This window comes from Melopsittacus undulatus, chromosome 7 (assembly GCF_012275295.1).
Source record: "Melopsittacus undulatus isolate bMelUnd1 chromosome 7, bMelUnd1.mat.Z, whole genome shotgun sequence".
NCBI classification, from domain to species: Eukaryota; Metazoa; Chordata; class Aves; order Psittaciformes; family Psittaculidae; genus Melopsittacus; species Melopsittacus undulatus.
In genome coordinates this window covers 69,528,877-69,553,482 of record NC_047533.1, presented here as the reverse complement: position 1 = coordinate 69,553,482, position 24,606 = coordinate 69,528,877, and the positions used below count along the sequence as shown (strand labels likewise).

The following is a 24,606-nucleotide window of genomic DNA, read 5'->3' as shown; positions in this document are numbered from 1 at the left end:
TCTCCATCTCCTTAATAGATGCCAGCCTAAGGTTGCTGCAAAGTTTCTAAATAAATCTCTTTAAGAAATAGAATGTGATCCTGTTTTGAAGGAGGATTTGGGGCACACTAGAGAGCTGGGCATGGTCATATCACGTCTGACAATTTGTTCAGTTCTTCCCAAAAATATCAGAAAGAAATAAAGTGGATGCTTAAGAAAAAAAGAACAATCATTTCAGATTATGAAAATTCTCCCTTCATGTTACTTTACAGCCTATGAATTCATTGAAATGAATTAACCCACCGAATGACATCAACACATGATATTGGCTGACCCTATTATGCATACAGTCTATAGTCAGCACTGCTGAGAGTGTTAGCTGCTTTCCATTTGGACTAAATGACATAATTAATAGCTGGTGCTCTTCCTCCCTGTAACTGAAGCAAAGAAACCAACAAAACAAGAGCAAGCCAAAATGATTGATGTTTTATAAAGCCTTGGAGCTAGAGGCCATCCAAAATTATCTAGTATTTGAGTCCTGTTCTGTTTGAGGTAGCAGGTTTAACACATTCCTTGTGAATACAGAATTCTTCCAAACAAATACCAAAATCCATCAAGGTTTTCTTTCCTAAAAAGGAAGTCAGTGAAAACTGACAAGCCTGCAAAGACAAGATGGGAAAACATTACTTTATGTTGCCTGTTGGATTACCACTTGTGTTTCAAAACACAGCATGCAGCTGATGAACCCTTACACTGGTCAGATTTGGGGGTCTAATTTCTGCTGGAACTATGGGCTGTACAAATGCATACTGTAACATTGAAGTCCACTTTGTTACTCAAAGTAGCAAATGTTCAGAAGCAAGTTGTTTTCTCTTGCTATGTTAATAAGCAGAAACAGCAACCACATCCTAAACTAACTTTGTTTATACCATAAGGGAAATAGCTTTAAAGGAATAAGACATTTCCAATGGTTACCAGTTTTCCATTCAATGAAATACCAGCAGTTAGATTTTTGGTTTTAAAGGAATTGTTTTTAAAACAGGTGAATTCTGTCCCCTGCCATTTCTAATTCTCTCACAATAGATGATGGTGCTTGAATTCAGATTAACATGTGCAATTTCATACTAATTTAACTTGATATGAAGGTAGCATGCAGCAAAGCATAGTTAAGTAATAACTAATTATTAACTATATAACTGTATTAATAATTGTAACTAATCCCTGTATTCAGCATATCCAGAAACTTTAAATTCCATCAGATTTTGGAAACAGTTAAAATGGGCAAATACTCTGATTTCCTATAAAGACAGATCTCTGTGAAACTTCAGATGTGAGAAACATGCTAAAACTGAAGACAGCATCTTGTGCTGTGTTCAGGAAAGCTTACCCTTAATATTAGGTACTGTTTTCTGAGATGGGATCTAGTCTAAAAACAGCATTAAACTGAGAAAAAGGTCTTGAACAAGGGTTCATTTTTGGAAGAGCATTCAGATATCTCACTCTTAAAATACACTTCCCCTGTTTTGCACAGGGTGTGCTAGGTTTTCCCCTCAGATAGCTGGAACACAACCACACTGACACCTCATTCAAACCCCAAGAAGGAGGAGGAGGAGGAATAACTGTAAATCTGCAGTAGCTTATTCACTACTATAAGCTTATTCACTACTCTCTAGTAGTCATCTACTTCACTCCCAGTAAAATTTACAATATATCAGTGATGCTTAATAAATGGAAGCTAAGGGTCTTAGTTATCCAAAAGCAATTTTATATGACACCAGAATCAATAGTGTGCAAGAAAGTGAAGGGCCTGCTTGTGGCTAGTGGATAGTGAAGGCCAATAAATGGGGCTCATTAGGCGTGAGGATCAACTCTGCAGCAAGGGAGTTCCTTCTTTGAACTTGCGAACTCCCACAGAGTAATCACTGTCTTCAGAGAGCAGATAGCTAATGCATGGAGGGAAGCTACTCCTGGGTAAACTTAGAGATTAATTGTATTCATAAATCTGATGGGTTTATTTTAGCTTGTTGTTGTTCTGCTGAAGTTGAGTTCTGTTCTATTTGAACTCTTTTCAAGAGCTCAAAACACTTTACACAGTCTAGGAAATCTCCAAGTTAACTCAGATGCCAGGTTAAATTAACTAAGTCACATTACTATGGGATTTTTATGTTTTGCACACTCATCAACCAGCTTTTTATCCCTAATAAGCTCAGGTATAAGTCCAGCTTTGATCTTAATCACAGTGTAAACCCACAGATTCTGAAAGACTGTGGCATTACAACCCATGACCCAGGAAGGCTTCATCTATTTCAAGCCCTTGAGAAATTACTCATTGCATTCATCTGGCTCTGATTTTGACCTCATGGTGCAAGAGGAGCTTTGTCAGCCAACTGTAGGTGGGAAAGACCTTCTCAGAAGACAAATTTGCAGCAACCCTCATCATACTCCTTTCAGAGAATATGACCAGTGGAAAAAGGAACACTTGTAATGTTCCCAAGTAATCATCATATTAACTGGGCTCTGTCCTGGGGGTGATCCTTGTTGTTAATATAAGCAAGACATAAAATTTGCTGGATCTATTTGAACACAAGAACTTGAGACTAGATTTACCCTTTCGTAGCTGGTCAACTTGAGGTTTACTGGGCTGTGTCCCTTATAACTCAGCAAGTATTTTCTTTTAAAGGCAACTTTCTCCTAGATAGTAAGACAAGACTCTTCTGTGTGTCTTGATAAGCAGAACATGCAAAGTCCCAGTTCTCACTCTGCTCATCACTAAATTCCTCGGCACAGACAACCAAACTGCTCTCCCTTTTGTGTCCTAACTTCTACTTGACATAAGCCTACCTTAATCACCTGCAGCTTTTCTCCAGCAGGGAAGGTAATATCTCAAAATAGTTTAGATGATGTCATTCCTCATTCTTCCATCTACTCTTAAAAAATACATAATGGCCACAATTATGGGGGTTTAGTGAGTGCTGACATTATTCCAGTCTGAATGTCAGCATGTACATATCAGAAATGGAGTGGGGATTTTTGTGGAGGCTTTCTTGGTGGGATTGATAATGTTTGGATAGTATAAAGCTCCCGTTCAGGAAACCAGCCTTTTCAGACTAGCATTTACCTGCAGATTTCAATTAAATTAATTAGGACTTAAACGTAGCTCAAAAATTGAACATGCAGCTAATTTTCCATAGAATGAAGGACTTGGAGATCTTGAGAATACCAAGAAACCCTGTCAAACTATCCCTCACACCCTAGGTTCCTGTCAGGGCTGTGCTCAAGCCCCCAGCAGAGCTGACATGCTGTCCCTCCCATATACCCCTTCCTGCCTCAGCCTTTCTCCTGCTCCCAGTGGGGCATCACAGCCCAAAGGCATAGTGTCTGTATGTTCCATTTTCTATGGAGGAAAGTTCCTGAAATAGCATCAGTCCATGGGCTGTCCAAGAAGACGGGTGCTCTTTCTAATCTCATCTCAGAGAAATACAGCTACTTTAAGCTAGATGGAATCTGATAGCCAACTAATACACATATGGTATAGGTGATCAGGGAACCAGGACTCAGGCGAAACTTGGGGAGAGGGGGAGGACGGGACAGGGGGTGGACACACCTGTCATTTAACAGCATAGGCAAGCTCACATTGTTCCCAAATGTAGCCAAAGCACAGGAGTTATAATTATAGTTGTTATGTATGGGGAAATTGGAACTAGATAACTACTTTCCAATTCAAACCATTCTATGATACGGGAGTATAACCAGGGATGCCTCACTAACAACACCTTTCATGAACAGTTGTTATTCACAGAAACCTTGCTCCAGACAGGAGCTTTTCCTCTATACAGCAACTCCACTGCTGGAGCCAAACAGAACAAACTCTGGTGCCAGCAAGTTGAACCAGACATTGTAGTCTGTGAAAGTGAAGTCTTGAAGTTTCTACTTACATGATGCACTAGAGTTTCAGCCAACCTCATGACGTACGAGGTACAAAACAGAGCTTACACAACATCTCTATTGGATGATTTACTGATTTTTAATGTTGTTTAAAAAATAACTGTTAAACAATTTTCCTTCAAAAATTCATAGGCATTTCCCAGTTAGTGATAATTGTGATTAAATCTGGGTAAAAAATAGGGCAAAGTTGGACATCACACAGCCTGAGCTTCCACGTTCCCCCTCAAAGAACTCATTTCACCAGCGTCAAGACATTTGTCAGGACTGATGGCAGACACTTACTTGCATATTTCTTTTAAGTCACAGTTACAGTCTTACTAAATTTTATGGTACTAGTCAAATAAATGTTGCAAATGTAGGTCCCTAGGCTGTGAAGTACAAGTAATTTTATTTACATGTCTGACTCACAAAAGAGCCAAGCTAAAACATGATATACACATGTCAGATCAATCATGAAACTTTAACAGAGTATTTACAGCAGTAATAACTTCCCTGAAAGGGAAGGTTGTATACTGAGCAGAAAATTTAAGTATCTTTTTATAGCAATATGTGAAACAATTTCTGTGCTCAGTTCTGCACCCCTCACTACAAGACAGACATTGAGGTGCTAGAGCAGGTCCAGAGAAGGGCAACGGAGCTGGTGAAGGGTCTAGAGCAAAAGACTGATGGGGAATGACTGAGGAAACTGGGGGGCTCTAGTCTGCAGAAGGCTTAAGGGGGAACCTTATAATTCTCTATGACTACCTGAAAGGAGGCTGTAGGGAGGTGGGGTCAGTCTCTTCTCCCAAGTAACAAGTGATAGGACAAGAGGAAATGGCCTCAAGCTGCACCAGGGGAAGTTTAAACTGGATATTAGGAATAGTTTCTTCACTGAAAGGCTGGTCAGGCATTGGAACAGGCTGCCCAGGGCAGTGGTGGAATCACCATCCCTGTAAGCATTTATAAAACATGTAGGTGAGGCCCCCAGTGACATGGTTTAATGGTGGCCTTGCAGTGCTGAGGTCATGGTTGGACTTGATGATCTTACAGGTCTTTTCCAATCCACTTGAGTCTCTGATTTTATGTTATGGATAAGACTGACCAGTAATAAAAACATATTTATGTTTTTCTGAAGCAAGGTAAAAGCCATGGCTACTCTCTAAACATCTGAGGGTAATTAGAACTGCAGTGCTAATCCAAGTGAGCTATAAGATTTCCATCTGCTTGGACACAAGTTAGCTAGTCAGCTAGAAGTACTACCCACTGAATGTTTATTCACCAGCTGAGATCTCACAAAATCAGCAATGGAAACCTCAGACTTCCACATTTCCATTAGAACCAGAAATTCACTACAGACTTCATAATTGACTCCCAAAGCACACCCTAAGCTTTGATTATAGTTACTTCAGTAACAGCCCTCCATACCTGTGGGATGCAGGCAAGAAAGAGGAGCCCAGAAAGGCCTATACAAAGCTTTACTAAACCAGCATCATTTTATAGACATTATGAGTTTCCTGTCAAAAGATACCATTGAAGAACAAGACTGAAAACATCACTTAAGGTGAATCAAAACATCTGTGTGAAGTTATTTAGCCAGAAAAAAAGTAGTTTTGAGGGGGGATTCTTGCAACCTGCTCCCGTAAACTTCTGCCCTTCAAATATCTTACCTGATTACATGTGTTAATGTCTATCCCACTCTTCAGGTATTCCACTACTTTGTCCAGATTGCCAGCTCTGGCAGCTCGGAGGAAGCTTGCATTGCTGTCAGACTGTGAAAGACAAAGAGAAAACAAACCTCGAGTTAATTCCTATTGGAAGAGAGCACAACTTCATTCTGTTGATTCTCCTCCCTAACTCTTGGAGAGCTGGGGGAGGAAGGGGAGGAGTGAGTGAAGGAGCTGTGTGGCTGGGTTTAAACCACCACACCAAGGAAAGGTTCCATATCTTATTCTGGAGGAGAACAAGATTGTGCAGAAAACTGAGTTTGCATCATATCTGCATTAATTAACATACACAAATTTAAGGCAACACTGGCACAAAAAAAACTGCAGTCCTGTCAGAGTGAGCAAAATAGGGCTGAAGTTCAGCAAGAAGCAAAGAGAAAAACCTGAAATCATAGTAACCAATATCAGCAACATGAAAAAAATAAGTACATTAACCTGCTAGCCATAGTCTAGTGGGGTTTTAATATGTGTGTGTGTGTGTGTGTGTAAATATATGTATGTACATATATATACATATATATGTGCTCAAAACTCTGGAAAATAATTGACCAACCCTGTTATCAGCCATGGCACTTAAGAAAACACATACTGGACTTGAATTTGTACTTGGCATAAACATTACATGACTATAGTGCATATTCATTCACACACTCACACTGGCTTAAAAGGGTTACATGCTGGAGAAAAAAAGACTATTGAAGAGCAAAACAGTCCTATGGGTGCATTTTATCACCTATAACACAGACGTAGAGCATGGTAAAGCAAAAAAGAAGTCCCAAGTCCCAAAGGCAGCACTGCAAGTGCTAATATGCTTCCAACCATACACCCAAGCAGATGAAGTACTCAAGCCTGAGTATCTAAATCCAGGATAATGTTGTAAATATGCCCACTCTTAAACTGCCTGCATTCATATTTTCACTTTTAAAGCTCCATTAGCATTTAGAGGTTAAAAATAAATATAATCATGTTTTTATTGCCCCACTAGCATGTAGGATGTGCTGTTAAGCCAGGGAGAGTGAAATGCGCCAGCCCACTTGCCTTTATCCACAGTTACGGCATGAAATTACATCGGCTATTTGAAAACCAGCACATAATTTTGGTGTTCACCCACATGTGACCCTACATGGAGGTAAATGCAACTGCAGATATCAGAAGAAAAAATAAAGTCGTGCAACAAAAAGCCCATTTTGTGGGGATGTGATTAAAGAGTCACAGGAGGGCATGCATGCTGCTGGACCAGCACTGAAACACCTCCAACCAACCATGGTCCTCATTTAATTTCCCCTCCCCATCAGGAACACTAGGTGAAAACCATTCTTTCACATCCTAAAAGACTATCCTAAAAGCCTCCCACCTTCACTTTATTAATACTGATGCAGTTTATTAATACAAAGCAGTTTATTTCAGTCACCCAAGTCATTTCAATGCCTTTATTGTCCCACTCTACTTATCATGCCATACAAACTCACTTCCCAATCCACACTTCCAGCCTATTTTAATCTGCAACAGATGGATGTCATCAAAATGATTCTTACAACTGCGCTACATGCCAAGATAAAACTATTTCCTTTTAAATTCCCTTCAGCAAACTTCAGCACATTTTCCATGTCTTTCAACATTAGGAAAACAAACCATCGTTTCTAAACAAGCAGCAGGGTGAAGGGGAAGGTAGAGCAGGAATTCAAGGTGGCAGAATCCTTCTTTATAGCTTCAGGCTTCAGTCAGGGAAGCGTCTGGCTGAAGCTTGACGTGGGAGCTGATTCTGACAGGTGTCTGAAAGAGAGCTCTTTTAACATTGAATGCTAGCTGTTAGAGCTGTACCCCTCCTGTGCAGTGTATGCGCACAGAAAACCATGAAGCTGTGGAGTTTAAATGGCCTTGAGAAAGCAACTGTCTTGATACAAACATTAAGAACAAATATTTGAGTGCTTGAGGGGTAAATCCTGACACTCTGAAAATTAAGCCTCAATAGGACACATGTTTTGCCTTCTTTTTCATCATCTTTGTTTAATATGCTTTACTATTACAGTCATTTACCAGGCTGAAAGTGCAATCATAGAAAAGTTTGGGTTGGAAGTGACCCTAAAGCTCATCCAGGTCCATCCCCCTGTCACACCTTCCACAAGACCAGGTTGCTCTAAGCCCCGACCACTCTGGCTTTGAACACTGCCAAGGATCATCTCCTTTTATACCTTTAAAAGGTGAAGCAAGAATGATGCAAGAAACGAACACCTAAAACTTTAGTTTTATTAGGGATGAATCAACCATCTGCTATCTGTTAACTTACCTTTTCTTTATTAACTTCTGACTAAGGACAGATCATTTCAGTCAGATATGAGAATTTTCAGAACACTATAAAGGAATAAACTACCATGTGAAAAAAAACTATTACTTTAAGTACACTCACAGCAAAATGTGAATGTGTTCTCTGTAAGTACCTACTTGTCAGACACTGCATAATAACATTTAACAAATGACTGAGTGAATATACTGAGGTTTTTTTAATGACCAAGGGGCTGTAGATTCAACATCTTTCTTCCTAATTGCACCAGAATTGTGCCTGAATTTGAAACTTATAGCTCAGGGAGTCTTAATGATTTGATCATAAATGGAAATGGGCATTTTACCTTAGCTTGTGATTCCTTCATCCTCACTCTGGTTGCCCTTTCTGTCCCATAGTATACATACCACATTACTTACTGTGTGTAGCACACACCTCTTTCTTAAAGCATTTTATAGAGTTATGAGAAATTAAATAATGAAATCATATGCTGTACTAAACTGACAGGAATTTCCCCACATACTCAAATGTGCTGGTGAAATCCAGCTTCATACTTAGAGAAGGAAAGACAGGGAGCAGGAGTTTTCAGCTTTAAAAAGACAGCTTTCATAATAACATTACCCAAACCATTCAAACACTTGTTTGGGATCATCTCAAGGGCAAAATTATTCCTGCAGATTGGCTTTATTTTTTTTCCCGACTTCAAATAAGGTGAATGATCCCAGTATATAAAGCAAGGCTTATATAAAGCAAGCTTTATATAAAGCAAGGAACGCAAATCTTTAGCAGTTATAAACACTTCCACCTTGAACTGAATCCTGTATTGTTGCACATACAGTCAGCATTGAACTGAATTTGTCCATACATCATCCTCAGGGTTACCTGACAGTGCTAATGCTATTTACAAACTCCAGTTATAAGACACGGTTTGGCCAACAGCTATTTCTATAATCAGTAAAATGCTGATGGCTTGGTAACTCTTCTTCATTAGAAAGATCTTAACTGACTGGTGGCTTATAATGTTAGTATACTCAGGTCCTTTCCAACCCTAACTATTCTATGATTCTAATGCCTGGTGTTGAGAATTCAGCTCATTGCAGAAGGAACGCTGCATAATCTAAACAGGTTTTCATGGCTGCTCGAGGTTTTCAGTACTTAAAAGATGCAGAGGTCAAAATGACAGGTATGGAAACACTTTCCATTCATTTTTTACTATGCCATACATTCCAAAGTATCAATTTATGCTCCTGCCCTTGAGACAACCACTGAATCTTGTCCCAGTTGGCTTGGTTATACTCTGATCTCAGAAACCATCTGTTCCAACCACCATCCTTCAATTGGGTGTGACTCTAAGAGCAGCACAGAGGAGGTGTTACCAGCATCCAACTCATTTGTCATGTACCTATTTTTGCAAGGTATGGTAGCTTCCCCCATACCAGCACTCAAACACAGAAGATGGGACTTCAAAAGGGATGTTTTTTCCTAATGCAACAGCTCCTGTAAAATGTGACAACTAGATTTCCAGCACCTCACATTTTCTCTTTCATACCCCAAATTATGCTGCTCATCTCTAAAAGACATCACAATGCAGCAATGGTCATATTGTGAATAGCAAGCTTTAAGATGCAGCTATGACTGCAAGAAGGCAAAGGAAAACTCGTTAAAAATCAGCCCTTATTGAGCCAAGGAGCAAATGTCTTCTATAAACCCTTTATGATACATAGCTGCCACAGACATCTGTAGGAGTCCTCCCACTCCACTTCATTAATTTGACATAGTGGACTTGCTGCCAGCTGACTTTTGCTATCTCAATAAAGGATTTGTGAGAACTGAGGCAAAACCACATACTTTTCTATGAAAAAGAATAGAAGAAAAGTCTTTTGCCCAGCTGGGTGCTCCTTCCAATGCAGTACTGGAAAGGACATAAGGTATTTCAATCCATACTGACTTTAAAATACAAAGAAACATCAGAAATTGGGTTCTAACCCAGAACAGCACATCAGTACTAGCTGAACTTGAGGCATGTGTTATCCCTCAGGTCTTTTACTAAGACTTTTAAAACACTCTAAGAACAGAAACATATTATGCTATTGTTTAATGGGAAAAATTCCTGTGCTGGAATTTGAATGAATTTACTGATTTCCTGAAACAAGATTCAGGACATGTTTAAAAGATCCACAGGACAGTCTTAGTTTTCCTATGTGACACACATTTACTGAAGTCTTTTAAATACTGATATGGAATCAAGACTTCCACTACAGGGACTCAGTAATACTAAAGGAAGAAAAAAATTTAGGATCATCTGAGTGTCATATATTGAGCTTTTGAGGTGTCAGGAACAACTTTAGAACTTGGCAGGCAGTTAAATGGTTTCCATGGCAAGTTTCCATTACTGATGATGTTCTGAAATAGAGAGGTAATAATGCTGGAACATCTCGAGCAAGAATTAGAATGCCATTCCAATGGTATCTAGAAGAATAATCACTAGGCTTAAAAGAATCTAGCCTGTAAGTGAAGTTTATAACAGACTGTTGACAGGTAATTTTATCACTCTTTAATTTTTCACCCCCTTCCATCCCTTGTCTTGTCTTACTGTCCAAGGGGCTTTTTCTAATACAAGAAATGTGCTAACACCATTAGTGCTAAAAATCAAAGTTTTGCTTACCTAAACACCATTAACTGATCGCCTATTGATTCAAACTTACTGGCATCATGAACAGAAAATAATGATTTCATGTTCCTTTGAGATGGACTAAAATAGATGCAAACAAAATGGGTGCTACTGAAATGCAGCAGCTTTTCATTCAGTGCCACTTAAAGGGTATCTAAACCACGCAAAGCCCTTGTCTTTGTTAACTGTGACATTTGCTGGTTTTATATTGCTCATGACATTAAGCACTCATTGTGTCCCCGTAATTCCCAGTTAACCACTACCTGTAAAACCAAACAGCAATCTTGGGCCTAAATTTCCAACAATTCAGCCAAGAGAGGAACAAGTTTCATCTAACTTCATCTGTATAAAAACTACACCTTCTGTTCATACAGGCCACAGAGGCTCTCTATGGCATCCACTAATAGTAAGAATGAAAAGGGATCATTTCTAAAAGCAGTTTATCTCACTTGAAGTGTCTAAAATAGAGAATGAATAGCTTTTGGCCACATTTTCCACTGTGTTTAAGACCCTTTTCTAGAAGACTGTAATGATCTGGACTGCTTCAGTACATAAAACATTCTGGTTTCACTCCAAGGTACTCGCTCATTGCTACATTTGCTGTAAAAATGGGAGTCTCTCCTGAAATACACCACCCAGCACCATGAAGCAAGACGGCAGCATATACTTTCAAGAGTAAACATGAAGGTAATTAAATATCCAAATGAAGAGCGAGAAATGAGAATGAAGAGAGACATTACAAAAAAACCCAAAACCCCAAAAAAACCCTATAATACAGAATAAAAGAGTCTTGAGTTTTTAATGCTGCTATTACTTCAAACGTGAATTCAGTATCAAAATTTCAATCCCCATTTGAGACAGTTATTTGGCATCACATAGTAAATCCAGGATTGTCAAACCAATACACTCCTGATTCCTTCAGCATGACAGACGTGAAGCAGCAGACTGTACTGAATTTTAGTTTAGAAAAGATTAGACTATGAAGAGCAATTTTGCCATTTGAGTTGTCTTAACACTAACTGAATTACTATGACACTTGTACCTGGTACAAGATTCCTGGAGCCATCACATACAGCTTGATGTGGCACTCTAATAAACCACAACAGTGAGCATGGCTACAGCTATATAAAGGCATAGGAAATGCAAAGCTAATGAAAAAACAATACATAATTTCTCCTTCAGGATAAAACTTCACTGACATTTCTGAATTACAATTTTTTTTCCTTTTTTTAAGCCATTTTTTAAGGAATTGTTTTGTATAATAGTAAGTACAGTGAGAGCCCATAAAGCTTCTTGAAGAAATACAGCAACTCTCCTTTGTAATCCATCAGGCACTACAACATGTGAATCAAGATAGATATTCTGAAGGGGCTCTGTCAGAGCTACATAGAACGTCAAGATCTTATGATTAAATGTATCAAAGACATTATCAAAATGCTCAATCTCTGCCTGCTATGAAAAGCTCTGAATGCTGACTGAAAAGTATTCAGGGGAAAACAAAAAACAAGGGAGGCAAAGAACAGCCAAAGACCACATGCTGCTCTTGTTGTTAATTCAAGCTGAAACTGCTTGTTGAGAGGAAAAACTTGTCCGAAAGCTCAAAGAAATAGTTTAATTTCACATTTTATCTCAAAGGAAGTTTCATTTCTGAGGAACTGGCAGCAAAATACTCAGTAAAACTGGTCAGAAAACTTCAGCCAAAATAATTTCCTGGCAAAAAAACCCAAAACAGCAGCAAAATTAACCTCTGGGACAAAGCAAAACTTCTCAAGAGCTGCTCCGCTCTCCCTTGCCCTTATGAACACCACACTCATCCCAACTACATTTCCTACAATGCACTGCAGGAATTAATGCCAGTGCAAAGTGCACATTGACTCGAGAACAATTCTATTTTAGAGCAACATGGAAGAACACATTATTTGGATATACAGACATTAAAAGTTTTCTGATCTCCTTGTTCTGCCAGAAGTTGTGACACGACCTCCTTTCCTTGACAGTTTTGAATGAAATAACCATTTAATAACAAATTTCACAGAGGGTGAAAGAAAAAGAAGAGGCACTTCCTTTGTCACGGACATTATGCAAATGTTCACCTCCATGATTGTCTTCTGGTATACAAAACGAATGCTGACATGGCTGTTAAAGCAGGATAACTGATTACATCCATTCATTTAAGAGCTTGTTTCACTGAGGTTTTCACTTCATGTACCCAGACTTCTTGGTAGCTGCCAACACTTGGAAGTGACTGCACAGCTTAATGACAGCTGCTTTTTCATTACAGTCAGCCACAACAGCAAAGCAAAGCTGAAGCATGGGCACATTTAGGGTTTAATCTAAGAATCTCTTCTTATTTATAATAATAAATAATCTCTATATTATTTATAAACTCTAAATATTTAAAGTTTAACCCTATTAATCTCTTGTTATCGCAAGCTATCGAGTAAGATTCAGGCTGAGCAAAAAGATCTATTTCAAATCTAACATGCATAACCCTGATTCTAATGTTTCCATTTGATTATTGTTTTCTTCAGCCAAGACTTACCATGGCTTCAGGATCTTTACTTTCTTCACTGTTGCACCCATAATAGTCCAGGATTTTATCCAAATCCTGCATATTCCCTTGTGTTCTTACACCCTTATCTGAATGACACGACTGGCAGATCGGTGCATTGCCCATATCAGTTCTGCTAACTCCAGCAAGTGGGACTGCCCTTGCACCACACAGGGTGCCCAGCGATGATATGGGAGGAGGATCCCTGTCCCCAGCCACTCGTACCGGGCTCCCTGTGTCACAGAGAACCCGAAACCTCAGCAACTGCAGGCAGCCCTCAGTGACCATTTCCAATTCGGGTGATGCCAGGTCTATTTTTACACCTACCAGGCCAGCTATGCATGGAAATGGCATTGCAGTGGGGTGTGGGGAGCTGCCTTCCAGCATCCAGCCTACCCAGCACACAGAACTGAAGTCCCACCAACTGTAATGTCAGGGTTATTGAGTTCCCCTGTTGCATGCCTTGGAATGTTTTCATTTTTCCCCTCCTGCTTTCGCTGTGTTGATATGAAACACTGCATTTCAGAACGTTCCTAATGTTCTCTGAGCTTCCAGCTCAAAAACATGATTCATGACATTCCCATCTATTTGATACTTAAACAACAAGACTAAATGTTGAGTAGAGATTTCACTCCTGCAATTCACACTGTATTTCATGTTCATGTAGATACTAAGTGTGATGAGCTCACATGTGAATTGATATATTTCCCAGGTTTGATTTCAGAGGAGCTCAAATGTATCCAAAAAGGACAATCTCTCACAGCAGATCGCTTTAGTCTATGTAATTTCTGATTTTGTTCTGAGGTTTTATTGTTGTATTGCTTCAGGGCTGGTTTTAGGTTTATATTTTTATAGTAATTACTAAAAAAAAACCTCAAAGCAAACAAACAAAAACCCACAAAAACTGAGAATAAGAACATTCCCTCGAGGTCTGATTTAGTTATCATCATTGCAGACAGTAGGATAAAAATCATTGTCAGGGTTCTCATGGGGGACTTCAACCACCCTGACATCTGTTGCAGCGATGGTACAGCCGGGCACAAGCATTAGGGTTAGGGTTAGGAAAGCTAAGGCCCAGTTAGAATTAAACTTGGCTAGGGAAGTGAAAGATAAGAGGAAGGGATTCTATTGGTACACTGCAAATAAAAGACAGACTAGGGACAATGTAGGCCCCCAGTTGTTAAGCAATTCTTAAGGTGCTTAACACCTGCTTCTGAAGTTCTTCCTTCTGTTTGATTTCTTACAAATGTTATACAACCTTCAAAGCCAAAACCTCCATATTTTCATGTAAAATCAGTTTCTTGGGGGAGTACATATTTCATATATAACATATAAATGATATAAAGGTTCATGTATGTAGGTATACAATACACGTGACAGCTTTCCCCATGATGCATCTTTTGTGTTACTGCCATTTAAAAGAATGAATTAATTCAAAGACGAATGAAAAGTAGCAACTTAAATACATTATCCTCCCTTTGCATAATATCTTGCCACTCAGTGGCATTCACTAAAATGGACTTTATTCAGGCTAATGCCCAACATTTATTGAAGTCTGAATGTTTTCCTGTCTAAACATCAATTGTTCTATTTTTTGCTTATGCAGCAGTAATATCTGCAATGCTGATAAAAGAAGTGAGAGGTTAATCAATTATGATAAAACAGAAAATCAAGAATATGAGAGGCAATGGTAACTGCTTTCCTCTGAGATTTACTATTTATTAATAAACTAATCTAACATACAAGGAGCAGAAAGAGTGATAATACTTCAAGAAGCGCTACATATATATTAAATAGCATAGAATATTGTATCTGGAACACCAGATTCTGATAAATTTCCTCATATTAAGCAAATTAAACGTTTTTTATTGTAACAGCAGCACTGTTTCAAAATAGTTTATTTTTTCCCCTTACAAAGTTATCTTGTCACAAGCTTTAATTATTTTTACACTGTATCTTCAAACAGAAACATGGTCTGTAACTAACCTCTTCCCTAGAGCTCTGTTATAGGCAGGATGATGAAACCTACTTAATAGTTTAACATACACAAAACGTCATAGCTGGTAATTGAGATCTATACAGTCTTATCAGACCTTTTGTATAGAGAACATAGAGAAATAATTTTAATTTTTAAATGCTAAAAAAAGCATACTTTATTTTAATATTAAACACGTGTTGAAATTGTGCCTGTGTAGAGTCATAGAATAGTTAGGGTTGGAAAGGACCTTAAGATCATCTAGTTCCTACCCCCTTGCCATGGGCAGGGATGCCTCACAGAAGACCATGTCACCCAATGTAAAATCATTCTTTTTAAATACTGCTTGAAACTACTCTGTAGAGAAGTATCTTCTTGTCTCAAAGGCTGCTACTGTCCAGGATTACATTCTGGTAAGAGAAACAGGTAGACTGAGGCCCTCAATACCTAAGAAACCCTCCAATAAATACAAAACAGAACACAGAAGCACAGACTTCAGTATCACCTATCAGCTTAAGGATAAAGAAAGAAAGAGCATCAGACGTAGTGTATACACAGCTGTTTTTTCCACTTCTATACCTGTCAATTAAAGCGGGGAAAAAAACCAACATATTCTTAGGGAATCCTCAAAGAATAAGATATTTTGGGGTAAAACTGAACCCCTCATTCTAGCTTTTACTCTCCATACTAAGTAATGGTTGGTGACATACATCATGACATAGGTTCTTATCTGCATTTACTCAGTTTGGGTTTTATTTTGCAACCTGTGCCTGTCTATTATCTCAGGGCCCATTAAAGACATCTGGTATAACAAGTGTTTCTACTAATCCACATAAAAAAGACTTCTCTTGAATAGCAAGCTATTTGCATTAGTAAATTGCTCTTTATGGTTGAAATAGAATAAGTACATCCAGTGCAACTGAAAGAAAAATACAACCTAACTCCCCAATTCCTACACAAATATGAGCCAATGCACACTGGTAGATACACATATATATGCACACATATGCACGCACACTGAATATATCTGTACAACAATTAAAAACAACCCAGCTGTGCAAAGTGGACTTACATTTAGTTGAACTATAACCATAAACTACTGCAATCTTTCTATTTGTAGTATTACAGCTTGTGTTATATATGCTCAACTAACCACACCACTAGATACTTGAAGAAACAAAACAGAATCCAGTATCTCTAGCTCCATGTTTCTGGCTTTAACAAGCTGTTAAGGCTTTGGTACAGATGAAGAGACATTCTCTTTGAAGCAAACTCTACACAGCTTCTCATTCTAAGCTTTGAAGAAAGAATGAGTCATGAAATACAAAGTTATATGCTATACTCATCAAATGACAACAATCAGTGTTTGAAACCTTAGGCTTATATCACTCCAGTCGAATATTTTCCCTTTCCTCACACTAAAGTAGTATGTAATAAATGATACATAAAAGATGACAAACTTCCAAAAGCAATTTTCTACCTTCAAAAGTGTTTCAATAGGGTATAATCAACAATTCTGGTTTCTGTATGCAAACAACAGTTTGTCCAGATGAGGGGCAGAACAGCATGAAAAACAAGTATGGCGTGGAACTGAACAGACTTTCATTACTGCAACCACATACACACCTCTACATGTCAATTTTGAGATCTTGTCATTGAAAATACATCTTCACGGAGGACTCCCATAAATGCTATAAAACCTGCCCTTCATAATTCATGATGCTGTGACATGCGCAGGGTTAATGGTGCACATACTGTGACTATTAAACGAGAAAATATCCAAGGTTTTAAGAACATCTTTGCATTATCACATGAAATAAATACACAAGAAAGAGACAATCAAATAAATAGTAATTTTGTAGTTAAGGTATTAATAAATTCAGGTAAACATGATTCAGGAAAATGCCTTTTACTAAAAAACCTTCAAAAAAACACCAACACAAAGCTCTGAACCAATAAACAGGAAGAACTTAACAAGTAGTCCAAGCAGATGGGCTTCACACAAAAAGCACCCTCAGGGAGCAACAAACACCCAAATGTCAGTTGTAACGCAAACATTCATTACCCACCCTCTTTCTCTAATATCTCTATTCAATGGAAAACATTCAGCTGGCTTGCTTTGAAGCCATAAGACACATAGGGGAACATGCAACCTCCTCTTCTTGACAGGATCCACATAATCATAGAATCATAGAATAGTTAGGGTTGGAAAGGACATGAAGACCATCTATTTCCAACCCCCCTGCCATGGGCAGGGACACCTCACACTAAACCATATCACCCAAGGCTCTGTCCAACCTGGCCTTGAACACTGCCAGGGATGGAGCATTCACAACCTCCCTGGGCAACCCATTCCAGTGCCTCAGCACCCTCACAGTAAAGAACTTCCTCCATATATCCAATCTAAACTTCCCCTCTAAGTTTCAACCCATTATCCTTGTCCTATCATTGCAGTCCCTAATGAATAGTCCCTCCCCAGCATCCTTATAAGTCCCCTTCAGATATTGGAAGGCTGCTATGAGGTCTCCATGCAGCCTTCTTTTCTCTAGGTTGAACAGCCCCAATCTTCTCAGTCTGTCTTCATACAGGAGGTGCTCCAGTCCCTGATCATCCTCATGGCCTCCTCTGGACCCGTTCCAACAGCTCCATGTCCTTCTTATGCTGAGGACACCAGAACTGTACACAACACTCCAAATGAAGTCTCATAAGAGCAGGATCTGCTGCTCTTATAAGAGGGGCAAAATCACCTCCTTTGACCTGCTGGTCACACTCCTTTTGATGCAGCCCAGGATACGGTTGCTTTCTGGGCCGCAAGCACACACCACCAGCTCATGTTAAGTCTCTCATCAACCAACACCCCCAAATCCTTCTCCTCAGGGCTGCTCTGAATCTGTTCTCTGCCCAACCTGTAGCTGTGCCTGGGATTGCTCCTACCCAGGTGTAGGACCTTGCACTTGTCATGGTTAAACTTCATGAGGTTGGCATCAGCCCACCTCACAAGTGTGTCAAGGTCCCTCTGGATGACATTCCTTCCCTCCAGTGTACCAACCAAACCACACAGCTTGGTGTCATCGGCAAACTTGCTGAGGGAGCACTCAATCCCATTGTCCATGTCACCAACAAAGATGTTGAACAAGACCGGTCCCAACACCAATCCCTGAGGGACACCACTCATTAATGGTTTCCAACTGAGACTGGAACAATAACTGGATTCTCTCAAAACCCAATAATGCAATTTTTAGGAAAAGCACAATTATGACAGAACCAAAATTAGATGCTATCAAACTCTATGAGTATCACAGAACCATAGAATGGGTTGTGTTGGAAATGGCCTTACAGATCACACAGTTTGGGACAGCGACAAGGGCACCCTCCATTTTAGAGCATCTTTTCACATCTACATTCCTTTTCTCCAACCCTGTTGTGTCACTATTACGGCTTATTTACTCAGCCTTCATGGCTGAACACCAAAATTCGGCCCAGAGGCAATTACAAGATGGAAAATAGGTCAGAAGCATCCACAAACCACTCCCCTCCCCAACGCCTTCTCTCAACACATCATTTTCAGCTTTCCTCTCTGACCACATCTTTGTAACACCAAATGGGACAGAAACATAACATTTCAACTACATGCAATGGAATATATCAGGGAATTTTAACCTTTTCTAATGCTTCAAAAGGCATCACGTTGATGGCACATGAACATCTTGAGTTCCTGACATTGGGAAAAGCCACCTTCCTTTAATCCTTTGCAAATTTCAATTCCATTTGTGATTTTCAAGCTCTTTCTGCTCCTCTAATTATTTTTATCATTATCTTAGAACATTTATAAATAGTTTCAGAACACCAGAGCTTTCCTCAAGCAAACCACTTGGAGATTTGAACAGGACACGTCATAGAACATAAAACATATCTATAAAACATTCTGGTCCTCAAGGTATTATCTGCTTATCATTATTTTCCACCACAAATAATCTCTCCATCTCTTCAATACAGAGCTGTATTGAAATTGAACAAATGGTCACAAACTGCAATTGAAAATATAAAGCTCTAACATGGTTATGTAACACAAGGTGAACTATGTCCTGTTGGAAATCTGATGGAAAAAAATCTATATCTCTTGGAATCATTAGCAAATGTGTCAGGGATTTCAATGAGTTAAGATTATAGTCTATATTGTTACAAAACCTATATTGTTTTATATAGTCTGTATTGTTCTTGTAAGACCTTTATTTACAGTTCCCTATCTCTAAATTAACCCTGTCCACCTCAACAACCATTTCCAGAAGGAGGCTGGTTCTTCTCAAGAGCTCTATTTTCATAACACAGTTTTCATACTGAAGTTCATTTGACCAGCTGTGTTAGAAGAAGATCAAACAATGCTTCCTGTATCTCAAGCTTCCGGACCAATAGTTGTTACTACAACTGCAGCAAGACTACAAACTAATGATGGCTTATTGCTCAATATAAGGGAATACGTACTGCTAAAACACAGGTTGCTCCAAGCCCTGTGTCCAACCTGGCCTTGAACACTGTCAGGGATGGGGCAGCCACAGCTTCTCTGGACAACCTCTGACAGTACTTCACCACCATCAGAGGGAAGAACTTCTTCCTAGTATCTAATACCTAAACTGAGATAAATGGAAAACCAATGGTAATTAGCTTTTTCTACTATCCACATACTCCTAGGCTGAAGCAATACTTTGGTTCTTACTAAGCTGCTAGTAGGGAATTTCCTTCTGTTCCTTCACTTAACCGAACTCACCAAACTGAGAGCAAACATGTGCTCAGATTTACATTAAGAGCACTGTAACAACAGGTAAAAACAAATATGCAGGGAGAAATCCTCAGTGTAACTCAAGTGAGACAGGCACCTACCACCCTGCACCAGTCATACTGGCCCCTTAGAAACACAAGGAAGATGGCTAAGCACATACTTCCTCCAGCCTTGGAGAATTCATGCTGCAATGCAGACCTGGCTCTGTGCACAATTATTAATCATTTCTGATTTCTCCTGTTTGGCAAATGATTTTCAAAGCTTCATCATACAGCACTAGGCTACAACATGCACTACTTCAGGGAAACAACTCTACTAAAATACATATTGCTGGTGCCTGTATCTGAGGCAATGAGAAGGTAATGAAATAATCATTATCCAAAAAGTGACCAAGCAGTTTATCTTTCAGACAATGCTGCAGGCTTTGTGCAGTCCTTGTAATAGGCCAAAAAAAGAAATAAATTACAATGCTTGGAATTTTTTTGTCATCTTCAAAATAGCCCTGATGCCACAGTCACACACTGAAGCTGCTGTTTGTCACCCGCGCACAGACAGTGTGGATGCTGTGTTAGGGGATGAAGGCTCCTTCTGCACAGACAGCACAGCAACAGCATTTAGAATACTGTGTATTTCATCCATTTTGCAAAATGATTCCATACTCATTAAGCCAAACTTGCTCTGCACACAGCAGCTCAGCATGCTGATTTATGGCTCACATCAGTGTTTCAGTACTACTGAATCCATCCTGCAGAGTCACGTCCCTCTACCAAAAAACATGCAAAATATCTATCCATACACCATTTTTTCCATGAGCAACAACTGGAATGGGGAATGCAGATCTAAATTATCAGGAAAACAAAGAAATCCTCATCCTTCCTTAGGTCACATACAGTAACAGCATCACTTCCCTATTTTTTAAATGAGAATAGTCCAGTAACTAAGGAATAACACAAACCACTACTGCTACCACCAGTAATAATAATGATAAGGGAAATAACAAGGGAAAAGAATACAACCGCTCACTACCCACTGACCCAAGCAGCAATCTGCCCTTCTAGGTAACTGCCCCCAGTTTATATACTGGGTATGACGTGCTATGGTATGGAATATCCTTTTGGCTCGTTTGGGTCAGGTGTCCTGTGTCTGCTTCCTCCCGACTTCCCCTCCTCCCTGCCAGAGCATGAGACTCAGAAAGTCCTTGGTCAGAGTAAACATGACTTAGCAGCAACTAAAAACATTGGTGTTATCAGTGCTGTTCCCAGGCTGAAAGTCAAAACCACAGCTCTGCACCAGCTAAGACTGAGAACAATGACTGCTACTGCTGAACCCAGGACAATTGCCAGCTGCACTGGTCTGGGCAGTGGTGTGCCTTTGTTAGACAACCTGACATAGCACAAGCCAGAAACAGTAAATAATTAAAAACAAGCTTAAATTATTAAACCTAAAACAGCCTATAGAGGTTTGTAATTACAGTTCTATTGGCCACAGTCATTTTCTCCTAGCCCAAGGAAATAAGAGCTACATTCCTTTCAGGTGGGCGCTGGGTCTAAGCACTGGCTTTATTTTATATAAAGAAACAAAGAGAATGCGGATCTAAATTGTCAGGGAAAAATCCACACCCTTTCACAGTTCACATACAGTAATCGCAGCACATTAATATGTTCTAAATATTAAATGCTTCGAGTTTTCATGGCCTGATCCAACCATCTCTTTTGTAGATAATTAGTCTCCAGTGATTTTTCCAGTACACATGCTAAAAAGACAACTTTTTTAATCTAGCCTTACTTCCCTTCACCCTTCTTTTCCTGTTCTTTCGTATCCCCTCTTCCTCAGAAGGGGAAGAGAGTCCACAATACAATTCCCACCACCTACAGTGGGAATCTTGCTGGAGGATGAGAATCACAGAATCAGAATTACAGACGGGTCTGGGCTGGAAGGAACCTTAAAGTTCCAGCCCCTTGCCATGGGTAGGGACACAACTAGAGCAGGTTGCTCCAAACCCATCCAACTTGGCCATGAACACTGCCAGGGAAGGGGCAGACACAGCTTCTCTGGGCAACCTGTGCCAGGGTCTCACCATCCTTCACAGGGAAGAACTTTCTAAGGTCTAATATAAATCTCCCATCTGCCAGCTTAAAGCCAAATGTGTGCTTGGAAACCTATTTAGGCTCAGTTCCCTGCAACTCTCTCTTTTCCGAAGGCCTAAGAAGCTAATAAGCATACTATATAGTGAAGAGGTTAAAATTAATTCTTCATTAGCATCAACAAATAGATGGTAATTATGGGCTTCTTTTAAAATTGCAGCCTTTTGTTTCCAGTCACTTCAAAGGGCAGCTAGCAATTAATCTATATTGATCCCAGTGGGGAAGGATCAATAGAGTATTAGCACTCCCTGAAAAGCTGTCAGCAGAACACCACATCTGCTTTACAATATATGGAACTTTTCTATGTAATTACTGATAGACAACCCTTAAAACAGTGCCAACACAGTAATACTTTGTACAGCACCAGCTTTATGAACCATCTGAAATACACTTAATTACATTTGTCCGACTGCAGTAATTCAGATTATATGCTCTAATACTGTATATAATTGTGAAACAGTGTGGAATATCTACTCCTACTTACACATGAGCAACTCTATGGATCGGTGAGGAAAAGAATGTTGATTTTAGCTGTCTAAGGCTACTAACTGGTCACTAACAGGAATGCTCATCAATGTTTAAGTACAGGAAAGTATTTCTTGCAACCTGTGCACCCTCCCCTAAAGAAGCAGCTTCCAGTCAGGGAGGAGAAGTTTGACAGACATTCAAACAGAACTACCTAGTGCACAATGACTGCACGAAAAGGATTGCTTGGGATCAATGCAGAGAATAGGAATTTTCTTAAAGAAACCCTCAAGTAACACATAGAACCTCAAAAAGTAACACTAAAGATATTTTGTGAACATAGGGAGTCAAGTCAGTAAAGTACAAAAATTCATTTTCCTGTCAGCTGCAGTAATCTGCTAAAATTCTGAGAAAGAAACAAAATGTTAAGTTTGGATAAAGTTGATGACAAGCTCATAAAAATGCGAAACAAAAATGCTTACTAGTTCAAGGTAATTTACACACCATTTTGTTAGCATAAGAACAGAACCTGTGAGGAACAGTCTTTTCACTGCACCTGGAAAATGCTACAGGACTGATGATGCTGACCTACAACCCACAGTTCCCTCTGATGTCACAGGATCTTTTCCTAAAGAGAAGTTCAGGTCTCTACTTTGGAACACGCTCTATGTTTGGACATCATACAGGAGTTAAACTTTAGAGCATCCCAAACTGTACACTGAACACTTCTTTCCACATTCACTACAGTAACTAGACAAGAAGAAACTCAAAAAGATACTTGACCAAGAAATACATATTGATAAAACCACATTTGTTTAAATTCTGAAGCAGTACTAATGTGTGTGCTTGCAAAGAAAAGGCTGAAAACTCATTTCTATCACAGACAGATCCCAAGACACATGCTCCAATTGAGCTGTGAGTCTTTGCTGGAGAGGGCACCATCTCAGGGCAAGAACTGTTGCTTGTATGGCAATGATCCTACTATACTGCTTACAGACACACTCACCGTTACCACACCCTGGATGCTCTATATGTTGGCAAATATATACACCAGGACATAGATCCAAGTCTCACCATTAAGGTATGATCTCTCAATGCTCATATGCCACTATTACTCCAGGTGCCAAATGTTCCCCAGGAGTCCAATGGAAAAAGCCTGAGGGACTAAATTATAGAAGCCAGATTCCTAAAAGCTTGACACGCCACAGTTTAACATCTGACATCTACATTAGTTTTCCAGCTCTTGACCTCCACTTTCCCTTCACACACCTATTTTTAAACACTTAACACAAAACTCCCCACACATACTGTAATAATTCTTCTCAGGGGTACAGAAAACATCACCAATTTAAAGGACACAACAGGACATTTTATGAGAAGGTATCCAAACCCAAACAAGAAGCCACAGAAGTTTGTTTGGTACAGTTTCCTTCAATGTGTAAATGCTCTCTCTGTGTTTTAAATCACTTATGGTTCCAGATCCGTAGATCCGTGGATCCTGATCCAGAATAGGTGGAGTCACCATAGGCAAGTGCTATTATTTCTCCTCTCTCTTGGTTGCTCTTTTTAAAGTTCAGCAAAAGTTCTTTTTACTGAAATAGGTGTTGTGAGAGAGGAAAACTTTTGGGCACTTCCATAATTCCATAGAAACAATCACGTTATGAGTCAAGCCAGCCATAAAATCTAAAGTGCAGACCATTAAATTGAACTGCATCAATCAAGCTTTACAATACAAAAGGACTGAGCAAGCCACGAGCACGTTCTAATAGAATCATAGAATGATTTGGGTTGGGAAGGACCTTAATATCACATGGTTCCAACCTTCCTGCCATGGGCAGGGATGCCTCACACTAGATTATGTCACCCAAGGTTCTGTCCAGCCTGGCCTTAACACTGCCAGGGATGGAGCATTCACCACTTCTTTGAGCAATCTGTGCCAGTGTCTCCTGTTCCTCCTCCTGTGTACAGTATTTAGCTCAATGGAGCTATAAGCCTGATGGTTTACTTCTGCTGGGGGAAGGAAGGTGGGACAAAGAAGCAAAAGGATATGTACCCATATCTGTATCACTGTCTTCTCATGTCTAGATGAGAGCAGTGGCCCCAGCTGCCAGCAAG

General features: G+C 39.5%; 1 protein-coding gene across 1 annotated transcript in view; it reads right to left on the bottom strand.

Moving 5' to 3' along the window:
* LOC101873589 (ankyrin-2) overlaps window positions 1–24,606 on the bottom strand; it is a 263,057-nt gene that overhangs the window by 129,217 nt on the left and 109,234 nt on the right. The window contains exon 2 of the mRNA XM_034064591.1: window positions 5,571–5,672. Within this exon, the coding sequence (XP_033920482.1) occupies window positions 5,571–5,672 (102 nt within the window). The remainder of the gene's footprint in view (window positions 1–5,570; window positions 5,673–24,606) is intronic.